This window comes from Nothobranchius furzeri, chromosome 6 (assembly GCF_043380555.1).
Source record: "Nothobranchius furzeri strain GRZ-AD chromosome 6, NfurGRZ-RIMD1, whole genome shotgun sequence".
In the NCBI taxonomy this organism is placed as follows: Eukaryota; Metazoa; Chordata; class Actinopteri; order Cyprinodontiformes; family Nothobranchiidae; genus Nothobranchius; species Nothobranchius furzeri.
The window spans coordinates 51,228,405-51,239,921 of record NC_091746.1 but is presented as its reverse complement, the minus strand read 5'-3'; the positions used below and the strand labels follow the sequence as shown (position 1 = coordinate 51,239,921).

Here is an 11,517-nt window from a genome sequence, read left to right as displayed (position 1 = left end):
TGGATGCTAGAAATTATACATCTGGAGTTACCAGCAGGGCTGTGGTTTGACTCGACTGCTGTAAATGACTTCAATTCATCAGTAAAATGTCTCTGGGTCAGCGGCCAGTGAGACAGAATAACTCAGATATCAGGTATCACCACGCAGACTCCTTTTTTCTTCTCTTTTTCTCTCTGAATTGACTCATACTGACCTTAAAGTAGGACTGACGAGTGTTTCACAGTTTCTGTGAGGCTCGGAGGCTCCAGTCAAGTGGAGGGTTGGTTTGTGGGAGATGATTTCCTGGAAAAGCTTAGAAACTACAGGGCCATATAGCGTTGTGTTCAGGTTTCAGAGCTGATGAGTGATGAAGTGTCCAAACCAATAGCAGCATGCAGCTAGCTGGCATATAGAACTTTGTCGTTCCTTTCTTTTTGTGTTGAGACTTTTTTCTTAAGTTATAACAGTTCTACAGTTGATATAAAACATGTTCTTGAAGTTCTTTGTACTAAATTCCTCTCACATAAAGGGATTTAAGCAGTTTTATTCTTGAGATGTTTGGTACCTTCCAGAATGAGCCATTTCAGGGCTCTGTCACTTTAAGAAAACAAGCTGGATCTGGCCACGCCCATCCATCCACCACACAAGCTGCCATAAGCTGAGAAGCTCAACATCTGGAAGTGGCTGGTGTAGAGTTGTTGCTCCTCCAGCTGCTCTCTATTGCAGCAAGAGTTCTATTGTAATTTCTCTTATTGTGATGTCACAAACAGGAACTTTTTGAAATACTTGTTTAAAATACAGGCAGAAAACAGAAGGATGGATTACTTTTCACGTTTGGAGTGTTTATAGAGGCAGTAGAGACCCACAAAGGGGATGCAAAAGTTGGGTCATGCATAATATGTCCCCTTTAAACACTTAAGAACTGAATCTTGAGCGGTTTGTGTGCTTAAATAAAAATCTATACTGTTTCTCAGATGGAGAAAGAAAAACTAGTTTTACAACTTGTTAGCCACCTCATTTTACACATTGTAAATGGTCGGACTGTGCATTTATTAAACCCACTTATAGGGAGCATACTACATCACTTCGGTTACACGAGCAGCACCAGACTCTTGTAACCAGATCACAACTCCTCCTCTCCTTCATGATCATCATCATCCTCAAGCTGCAGAAGAAAAAGCCACACGAGTTCACTGAAATTTAGCTTTTCACTTTCACTGCTCGGTGAACATCATTTAAATACAGACATGACGGATTTTGTTGTTTGATATTTTTGTTTTCCAGGTTCTTTAAATTGAATTCACGATGGAATTACGCGCGTTTTGCGCCTCGCGTTATTTACGCATCTGCTTATTTGTTTTCCTCTTGCAAGTTTCCCGATGTCAGAGGAATCCTGCAGCTCGGCAGAGACACGAAGAGGGAGCTGCTCTCCGGCAGACCCTGCAGTGGTCCCACAACGGCCAGGTTTTTAGCATTTTGAGCCATGGATCGGAGTACGAACCCCCGAAGCGGAGGAGCGCGCCTCAGCAGCAAGTGCAGCCGCGACCCGTTACTATCATCCGGGATGCGGAGGCGGTGAGACCCCAGGACGCCCGGAGTCAGCAGCAGCAGCAGCCTCCCCGCAGCAGCATCCCGCAGCCGCTCCAGAGGCTCGTGAGAGGGCGCGAGCACCGTCAGCATCTTCACCGGGAGCGTCCCGGAGCGCGCGCCGGGACGCAAGAGAGCCCCAGGGTCAACGACGCACAGGGGAAGGTGAACGTCAGCCGACCGACTGAAGATGTAATGCTTGGTGATGACCCCTATGATCCCTACAAATCCATCGACTCTGATAATCCATATTACAACTATTATGACGCGTATGAGCAACCAAGGCCCAGATCGAGACCCGGATATGGCACTAGGTATCATCAGTACGGTAAGAGTACCAGTGTGCTCAGCTTCTTGGTGCACCTGATTTAGTTGGTGATAAATTTGAGAGAATATTTATTCTCTTATTCTGATGCAGGTCTCCCTGATCTGGTTCCTGATCCCTACTACATCCAGTCTTCTGTTTATGTCCAAAGAGTCCCAATGTACAGCTTGAGATGTGCAGCCGAGGAAAACTGTTTGTCAAGGTACTAATCCACAGGGAGAAGGGGTAGGAAGGGTTTACTGTCTGATTCACAGAGCTTCCGAGCCATAACAACCACTTTGTGGCTTTCTCCAGTGGAAGCAGTGAGATGAGGTGAAATTAAGTGAATCCTGCCACTGATGGAGAAAGGAGGGGGTGGATCTCTGTAAAAGTTTAATCATAGCCTGCCCTGGGAGAGAAAGCCCAAATGGTAAACACATTATTGAAGACTAACCCAAACAACCAAACGCCCATAAAGGATTTTTCCACCCAACACTTAACACAGACATGGCTTCATGTGGACCCTGGAAGTCTGCTCCACTCTGATGAGATGAAGCAGGAAAAACCTCTTTGATGATGTCATTGTGTCCACAAATTAAGGCCTCTCTCTCTCTCTCTCTCTCTCTCTCTCTCTCTCTCTCTCTCACTCTCTCTCTCTCTCTCTCTCTCTCTCTCTCTCTCTCTCTCTCTCTCTCTCTCTCTCTCTCTCTCTCTCTCTTCTGCAATCACACGTATTATTTTTTTTCTCTCTTTTATGTCTAGTTCAGCCTATAGGTCAAGGGACTACGACAACCGGATGCTGCTGAGGTTTCCTCAGAGAGTGAAGAACCAGGGCACGGCCGATTTCCTCCCCAACAGGCCACGTTACTCCTGGGAGTGGCACAGCTGCCACCAGTGAGTCTGTCCACCTCAGCATCATACGTCTCTGTGACTTGTTTTTCACCTCAATCTGCTGGATTTCTGGAATTCTTTGTCTTTGAGTCGTAACTGTTCATCGCGGCCGATGTCCACCTTGCCACACATGCACTATGTGCTTTTTCAGCCTAAATTTGCACCACAATTGTCCCACTCAATGAAAATATAATTACAGAATGTATTGCACATTCTTCAATCAACTTTGTATGATTGTTTTTTGAGAAATTAGTGCTGAAATTTAGCTTTAAATTAAAAATCTTTCCAAACAGTAAAATATGAAACACACCTGCACTTCTTCTCTTGTTGCTTGAGAATATTTCATCCCTTATATAATATAATTATTTAGTTCTTTAAGCAAGAAGTACAGAAAACTTATATATATATATATATATATATATATATATATATATATATATATATATATTACTCTTGTAATCCAGGATTAATTACTACACCAACATTTAGCCAATTTTAGATAACATTCCCAAATTCACATTCTGGCAAAAAAGAGGAACTATGCAGTTTTTGCTTGCTTTTAGCACCCCCTAGTGTCCGTTCATAGAACCGAAACCAAAACGTTGTGCTGTGAGTTTGTCTTTTTACTACTTTAATCTAACAGCTGAAATGTCTCCCAGCCTTCCTTAGTGTCTACAGGAGTGATTTATGACTAAATAAAGAAATCAGCTGTGTTCATGATCTAAAACATGCAGAAAATAAGCTGGAACCAGACTGCAGCGCCAGGTATGTCAGCTCAAATTTTAAAAGTTCCAACAGAGCTGCCGCCAGTCTGAAGTTGCAAGTAGAATATTCTGGCCACAGGGGGCAATAGGGGCAGGGTGGCCTTTTATTTACCCTGTAAAGGGTCGTTTTGCACATATGGCTCAAGAAAATAATTTAAAACATAAAAAAGTTTACCTTGTTGTTGTTTTAAGGTGTATTTGTGAGGTTATATACAGGTTATAGTATCCCTTTAAAGCAGATGGAATAGTAGGATTACTACTTTCACGACAAACTGGTTATATCCAGTCCTACATGTCAACAGCCTGAGTGGATCCACAGGTGGCAAGGGCCAGTTTTATTTATTTAAACTGTTAGTAGGCCCAAGCTGTAAAGGTGCTGTGAAAACCTCTTGTTTTTTTAAGCGTGTCCTATTATTTTCCTTCAAGGCAAACTTTTTTTAATTCACATATTTTATTATTTCTCATTTTAAACATATTTTAATAATTTTTTGAAATCTTTTTTAGACTTTCGTTTTTTGTTTTTGAGAAGCGTCTCATGATGTTTATCTTGAGAGGCGCTGTATAAAAGCTCATTTTCTTTCTTTATTTCTTTCTTTGCACATTTTTCATATTTTAAAATAATTTTCTTGAGCCAGTATGTGCTAAAATGACCCATTACAGGGTTAATGAAATGTCACTCAGACTACCACTCCCCGTGCCCAGAATATTGCACTTGCAACTTCAGAGTGCTGGTCCAGCCCCTGTTGGACTTAGTAAAGTGAAGCTGACATACCTGGCACTGCAGTCTGCTTCCAGGGTGTTTCCTCCATGTTTTAGATCATCAACACAGCTGATTTGTTTAATTTAGTAATGAATCAATCCTGTAGACACTAAGAAAGGCTGGGGGACATTTCAGCTGTTAGACTAAGGTGTTAAATAACAAACGCACAGCAAGGAGATAGGTTTCACTTTTGGTTCTACTAAACGGACCTTAAGGGGTGCTAAAAGCAAGCCAAAACTTTCACCTGCAAGTTCAGAAGAGACGTTGAGGTGGCATTGAGTTGTGGTTGAGGTAGGGCTGAGGTGGTGGTGCACAGTACCCATGGTCGCAGCCGAAGTGACGCTACCTGAGAGGGCTGAATGACATAGCTTGCAGCTTTAAAATTAATACGAAATGAGATAAAATTATTATTAGCTATATTAAAACTAGATGGTAAAGTTGTTGTTGTTATTGTTATTCTTATTCTTCTTATTCTTATTCTTGTTGTTATTATACATTGCATTTGGGATAAAATATACAGGCAAAACTATATCCTCTGAAAAAATAACACACACCTGATGATGAAGTTGTAAATTGTTTTGTTTGTTTTCATCCTAAAAAAAAAAAGAAAATTCCCTTTAGCTTTTCAGTAAATGATACAACTGACCTCAGCTGACCTTTAACCTCAACTTCTTTTTTCACTAAAATCTCATGATGAGGTTACTAAATCCAAAATGAAAACTTGGTGTTTCTTTTCCTCCTCTGACTTATTTTGCAAACTGTGACTCTTCCTTTTGAAACTACCTCAGTCCAAAGTTATGTTATGAAGTGGGAGACCTTCTGAACTGCTCCCCAAATGGAAAACATTTGGCCTAAACCCAACAAACTGTATAGATCTTTTTTGTCAGTGTTTTGAAAGTCGTCTGCTGTTACAATCCAGACTGTTTTTCTTGGAGATTGCAGAGCTAAACCAGACGTTATTGCCTTTCAGTTCCACATAACTGTGCACATTATGAGTAAAACAACCATTCTGATGTTCTTTCATCTCAGCATTGTTTGAAATAAACATCTGGATGTATTATTAGGTGTTTTGGTGAGAAACCTGATTTTCTTTACAGAATTGTGTCCTCTGCTGTTGACCCACAGGCACTACCACAGCATGGATGAGTTCAGCCACTACGAGCTGCTGGACGCCACCACTCACAGGGCGGTGGCAGAGGGCCACAAAGCCAGCTTTTGTCTGGAGGACACTTCCTGTGACTATGGATACTACAGGAGATACGCCTGCACGGCACACACCCAGGTCTCACACCTAAGCCTCACCTTAGCACTTTCTTTTCCACAATTGTTTGAATGGAGAGGAGGAAGTTTTCTCCTAAAGTTATTCAGATCTTTTTAACTTAGTGTTTGTGTGAATGTTTAGAAAAATCTATGTTTTATTTATTTATTTATTTATTTATTTATTTATTTGCTGTAGTTTGCTATTTGGACAACCTCACTTTGGAAAAATAGACTTTAGTCCTGACCTGATTGATAAGCTAACGGTTAGCCCAAGCAGAGCCAAAGCCAAAGAGGATTTTAGTTGTTTTAAAACCACTCAAGACTCAAAAATGATTGTAGTCCATCAAAAAATATATATTATAATAATAAATAAACCTTCCATTGCTGTCAGTTTCATATTACACACACGAACATCATGATGTTCCAATAGGAAGGGATCCAAGCTGCACCAAAAACTAGTGTGCAACCTCTGCTATTAGTGCTGACAACCATCTTTGTAAATGAGCATGCAATGCAATCTTAGTGGCGAGGTTTATAATTTAGTGTTGCGTGATCCACTCTGGTGTTTTTGAGTGAGAAGTTATGCAGCAGCTTACAATTTTGTTGAGTACTTCATGTTGTTTCCCCTCTAATCTAAAACGTGCAGCGTGTGATTTGTTTTTGAAGAAGAACTTTAGAAAATTTAAAGTTGTGAAAATATGAGATGTAACAAATTACAAAAGTACAACAGTTACAAACACTCGTAAATGGTTCTGATTCTTTCAGGGCATCGTGTGAGGCTTTAGCTTAAATTTGCACATAAGAATTCTGCACAAGTGTGTTAATCCAGAAGGATTGTCTCTTGCTGATGTGTGCAGCACATTAAATTATCAGAACTAAAGAAAAGAGGGATTTATTTAGAGTTTACTGAACCCAGAAATGTTTGAGGGGGAGTTTACAGAAATGAAAGCTCGTCCCACAAGAGAACTGCTGCCTTTTAACCAACTGCTTTTACATTGTTAGCTGTTTATGATGGCGGTTTAAAGGTTTGGTTCACTGAAAAATTAGTTAATTATTATTATAATCCGTCACTCTGAGTTTTTCATGCAGGCTGAACATGAAAATAGTCTCCTACACCTATCTCCTGCTTTAACTTCTGATAGAAACTAGATGGTGAAACTCTAGGAGAGAAAAGCTTGACAGATCTACATCACACTGTCACTTAACATTCATGGACTCACCCAACTTGACGCATGATGGGGAAGACTGTTGTTGGCTTAGTGTCTGGGAATCAGCAGAGAACTTCTCTGCTAATTTCAGCATTAGTAACTCCACCACACGGCAGAAGCTCCTACAGGCTCATGTTATTTGTGGAGATAAAACATCCACGTTGCAAGTCAGTGGTAGAGCCATATACTGCAGTTATCCAGTCCAAAACGATGCCCAAATATCAGGAAGTAAGACTCCAAATCCTGCCGTCTGAAGTTCAGCTGTGATGTGGGCAACTTTTAGGTCAGAGAAATGGTGCACCAGTATATTCTTTCCCCCAAAAAACAAGTTACAAGGCATTAATTCCTACCAGAGACCACTGCAAATGTATTGATTAAACGAATAAACCACTCTAATAAACTCTGTTCTCATTTCTTCAAAAAATAACGTATCTCAGGCAATTTTAAATACATTTGAGATGAAACCAAGACAATGTTTTAAAAAGCCTTAGAATGTTTAGTCCTATCTTTTGTTGACTTTGTAAGATAACAAGCTCAAGTCAATGGTAGTGGATTCAAGTCCACACCTCTGGATGTGAGTTAAAATTAGCAGAGAGTTAATTACAGCTAATGTGACTGCTACGAGATTACATCTGAATATTGCATAAGATAAGCCATATGACTGACCTCAAATGACTTTACTTCTCACTTCTAAGCATTTGATCATCTCTGACAAGCAATCCTTCAAGGAAAACCTGGTCCTTTAACGGTGTCCTAGAATTCAGAACCGCATTTACCTTGTTGGATATAAGCAGCTTTCCCATGTAACTTAGTAACGTTTTGATGGCCACAGAGAATCAGTTCCTTCTTAGAAAAGTTGGTTTAACATGTAAATCCCGACCCACTTCAATGTATAGACCAATGTTGGTCACAGCAATGCAGACAACCCTAATCCTAGCTGCTGCCAACATCCATGTCCCATCACATGGACAAGAGGAAAACAACAAAGAAGAATGATGGAGCTCCACTTATGTTCCAGGATGTTTGGGGAACATCCAGATTATGATTGAATGTCAGACAGTGTATACCCATAATTTGAGGTCTGGTTCAAGAAAGTATAGCTGCACACTTCCTGGTCTGCACCTCTCTCTCGCACACACAGTGGCGGTTCTACATGGAATTACTCCCAGGGCGAGGCCTCGAGGCCTCGCCCTGGGAGTAATATATATATTATAATATATATATTATATTATAATATATAATAAATATTCTAAATAGCAAAAATATTTCACACATAACAAACTAAAGATAATCACTACAGCACTGCACTTAGGACAGAAAACACAAACTAAAATTAAAACCTAATCTTGATGCAAAGTCATCAATAATGTCATCATATGAAATCTGCTCCCCTACTGAGTGACTGATACTAATCAGAGCCAGGTTAGTGAGCCGCCCCTGAAACATAGGTGACCTCAGGTATGACTTGATCAAGTTTTGAAAAGCTACTCTCAGCTTGAGCCACAGTGACTGGCAGAGCAGTCCAAAAGTTGGGGTAGATCTCCAATAGATCTTTATCATGATCCATAATATTTTAGAATTGCCTCTGAAATTGTAATTTAAACTGACATAAAAAATGTAGACTACCAAAAATGCCAACTTTTACAGAACAAATCATGTAAAAAATAATCAGTGCAGCCATCTGCAATAAATAAACAGGATAGTTAGTGGTGACTGGGGAGTTTTCTTCTGCTTGTAGAGTTGTTTTATTTATTATTATGTGAACATGATCAACATGTGTTTGTTGTTGTTCAGGCAGGCCACAGGCTGCAGCGAGCATTTAACAAATCCTTGTTTGAATCAGTAAAAAATGATTCAAGGATCTTTTTGAACCATTTGAATATTCGTTTCAATATGTCAGCCCTATTAGCTCTGTTAGCAATTAGTTGACCAAATTTAACCGTTAATATCCCAGTTAACTGGTTAAAAAATTGAAAACATGCATCATGAGAGCTACATACCTTTATCTTTCTCCTCTTTTTTCTTTTTTTCCCCCTGAATCGGGCACCTGGTGGTTTTAGCCTTTTTATGTTCATCTCTTCTGTTTGGCTCTTGACTCAGTAAGTTTCCTTTAGTCAGGACTAAACAATTTGACCTTGATGGGGGGGGGGGGTGACCACAAAATCGTTTTGTTTTTCCTTTTTGGTCATTTCACACAATTCAGAAAAACCTGAAAGAATGATAGGCCTGTGTTTATGATATTATGAATGAAATGTGCGTTAAATGGAAGGACATCAAGATGTGATTGACTTTAGCCATGTTAATACAGTTGATTCAGCCCCTACCCGCTCATTTCATTTGGGAAAGACCCAGAGGTGAATTTCCCCGTCGCACCCCTCCTCTTCCTCTTCTTCATACACACACGGTGCACCTGAACCCTCTCAGTCAGCAGGAGTGCCTGCAGCTGCAGGGGGCGCCAACTTGCTGTTTCCAATCCAGACACTGTGATATGACAGATAACAGAAAACCTCGGTGCGGCGCAGATTTCTTTCTTTTTTATTTTTTACTCAGCGCTTGTGCGCCCCTTTTGTGTCATGAAAAAATGCCGCCCCAGGCAACTGCCCTGTCTGCCCGTGCCTAAAACTGCTACTGAACACACACACACAACTCACCATGTATCCTTTCTCATTCAGTTGTTTTCTGAACGAAATGACGGGATTGACACTCGAACTGGATGTATTTCGCCTGAGATGGTGATTCTGTTGGTTCTGTGTGATCCTGTAACACTCACATACACATTACACACCACCCCATACAGAGTTTATAGCTGCAGGAAGTATCATAGTCATACAAATAAACCAGCCAATCAGCATGCAGCTCATTTAATATTAATGTTCTGTTCAAGTGGGTAGGGCAAACCAGTCTTTCCATTGTAGGGCTTTGTTATGGGGTTGTGTTTGGCCATTTATTAGGACTCATGGGTAACCGTTAGCCCCAACAATGTTACACAGAAGCTCAAAGAACATTTTCTAATTGTAAATGTTTTCTATGACCTCTATTATTCTATTAATTGCATTTTTTATTAAATGTATGCACATTTTAAGAATCATATATGTGATGTCTCTATTTGGTGTTTTGCGTGTGTATGGTTTGATGGTCAGGGCCTGAGTCCAGGATGTTATGATACCTACAACGCAGACATCGACTGTCAGTGGATTGACATCACAGATGTGAAACCTGGAGAGTATACCCTCAAAGTTTGTTGCACTCATAAACTAACTTCATTTCTAATACAATGAATAGATTTGAAGTGTTTTCATTGGAAAACCATGCTTTGCAGCTTAAATGTTACTTTCCTCCACAGATCAGCGTAAATCCTTACTATCAGGTCCCAGAATCCGACTACAGCAACAACATTGTGCGCTGTGATGTTCGTTACACTGGGAACTACGCCCATGTGTCAGGTTGTCACATGTCAACGTGAGTGTTGCATGATACTTTTTCTAAACAAAATGTTTTTGCCACCATTTCTCATCATTTCTGTGCTGTTTGATGTGTTTTTTTCTCAGATATTAAGGAACAGCAGTGATCTGTGGAAATTCTACTACTTAAACCCTGAAATCGAGGACTGCCTTCAGGATGTGGAAAATGACATCAAATAACAAAACATGAAACACTTTCTGTTTAGAAAAAAAACTAAGGAAACAGTGCAAGCACCATGAGATTTGGCAGAAATTTTTTTGATTTTCCTCACTGAAAAGCATGCTTACACTATTTTTTCCCCAATATTTTACAACATTGAATTGTACTGTAGGACTATGTTTTAAGAGAATAAAATAATTTAATAAAAACAAATACAAAAGATTTAACTAAGTCATTTTATTAGAATAATACATAAACTAAAAACATTCCCATATGTATGTGCAGCAGATAAATCTCTTCATATTCAACTGTTGTTGAAATATTCATAAATGAAGCTTTGTGATGCAGTTTTGTCATCTGTTTATAATAAAGTGACCATAGATTTCATTTTTCTGTTTCTGTCAAACACATAAGTTTTGTTTGTCTGAATTTGTGAGACAATCCTGAGAACGTAATCCACTAAAGTTGTGTTTCCAGCTGAGTCTCACTGTGTTATTCTGATTTTTTTTTTTTTTTTTTTTTTTTGGACTTTAGCCTGGAAATAAAAATTGCATTATCTAGTTGCTGGTTACTTTTTCTGACTGACTCAAAACACATTCAAGACTCAGCTGCTTTTGTAATGCAGGTTTTGCCTGATGACCAGCTTGTGCTATCAGAAAACTGTGATAACATCACCACAACGTCAACAAAATAGTTTCCTGGGTTGACAAACTTCCCAGGGACATTTTGCAAGACTTTTTCCAGGGCTGAGTGCAATAAAGAACAACCTGCCTTGCCTAAAAGTGGACTGAAAGTTTAACTTAAATTAAGACTTTTGGGGGGGATAAGACTCCTTTAAACTGTCTGTAAAGATCATTTAATTGAATAATAAAAACTGTTTACACATTATTCTATGTTTACAGTAATTTGTAACTGTACAACCCTTTTATGCCCACACCAAGAAAAGATAAAGCACAATTTTTTTATTAATTTGGAGCCTAAAAAAACAGGAATTTTTCTTCCAACTACACTATAGTTTTCATATATATACATACATACATACATAGAGAGAGAGAGAGAGAGAGAGAGAGAGAGAGAGAGAGAGAGAGAGAGAGAGAGAGAGCATGGATTTAAAAATAAAACATTAAATAAAAATAATTGTTT

At 39.4% G+C, this 11,517-nt stretch overlaps 1 protein-coding gene across 1 annotated transcript; it reads left to right on the top strand.

Annotated features, from left to right (window-relative positions):
• Nucleotides 1–1,124: 1,124 nt before the first annotated feature.
• On the top strand, nucleotides 1,125–10,594 carry loxa (lysyl oxidase a). The gene is made up of 7 exons (XM_054744276.2): nucleotides 1,125–1,894; nucleotides 1,985–2,093; nucleotides 2,633–2,764; nucleotides 5,411–5,567; nucleotides 9,894–9,989; nucleotides 10,097–10,212; nucleotides 10,302–10,594. Exons 1-7 carry the CDS (start codon nucleotides 1,285–1,287, stop codon nucleotides 10,306–10,308), a joined length of 1,227 nt encoding a protein of 408 aa, XP_054600251.2. The 5' UTR covers nucleotides 1,125–1,284; the 3' UTR covers nucleotides 10,309–10,594.
• Nucleotides 10,595–11,517: the final 923 nt, after the last annotated feature.

Coding starts and splice junctions, on each gene's coding strand:
- loxa (XM_054744276.2), top strand. CDS start 1,285: ATGGAATTACGCGCGTTTTGCGCCTCGCGTTATTTACGCATCTGCTTA. Junction 2,094..2,632: donor GAGGAAAACTGTTTGTCAAG/GTACTAATCCAC, acceptor TTTTATGTCTAG/TTCAGCCTATAGGTCAAGGG. Junction 9,990..10,096: donor CTGGAGAGTATACCCTCAAA/GTTTGTTGCACT, acceptor TTTCCTCCACAG/ATCAGCGTAAATCCTTACTA.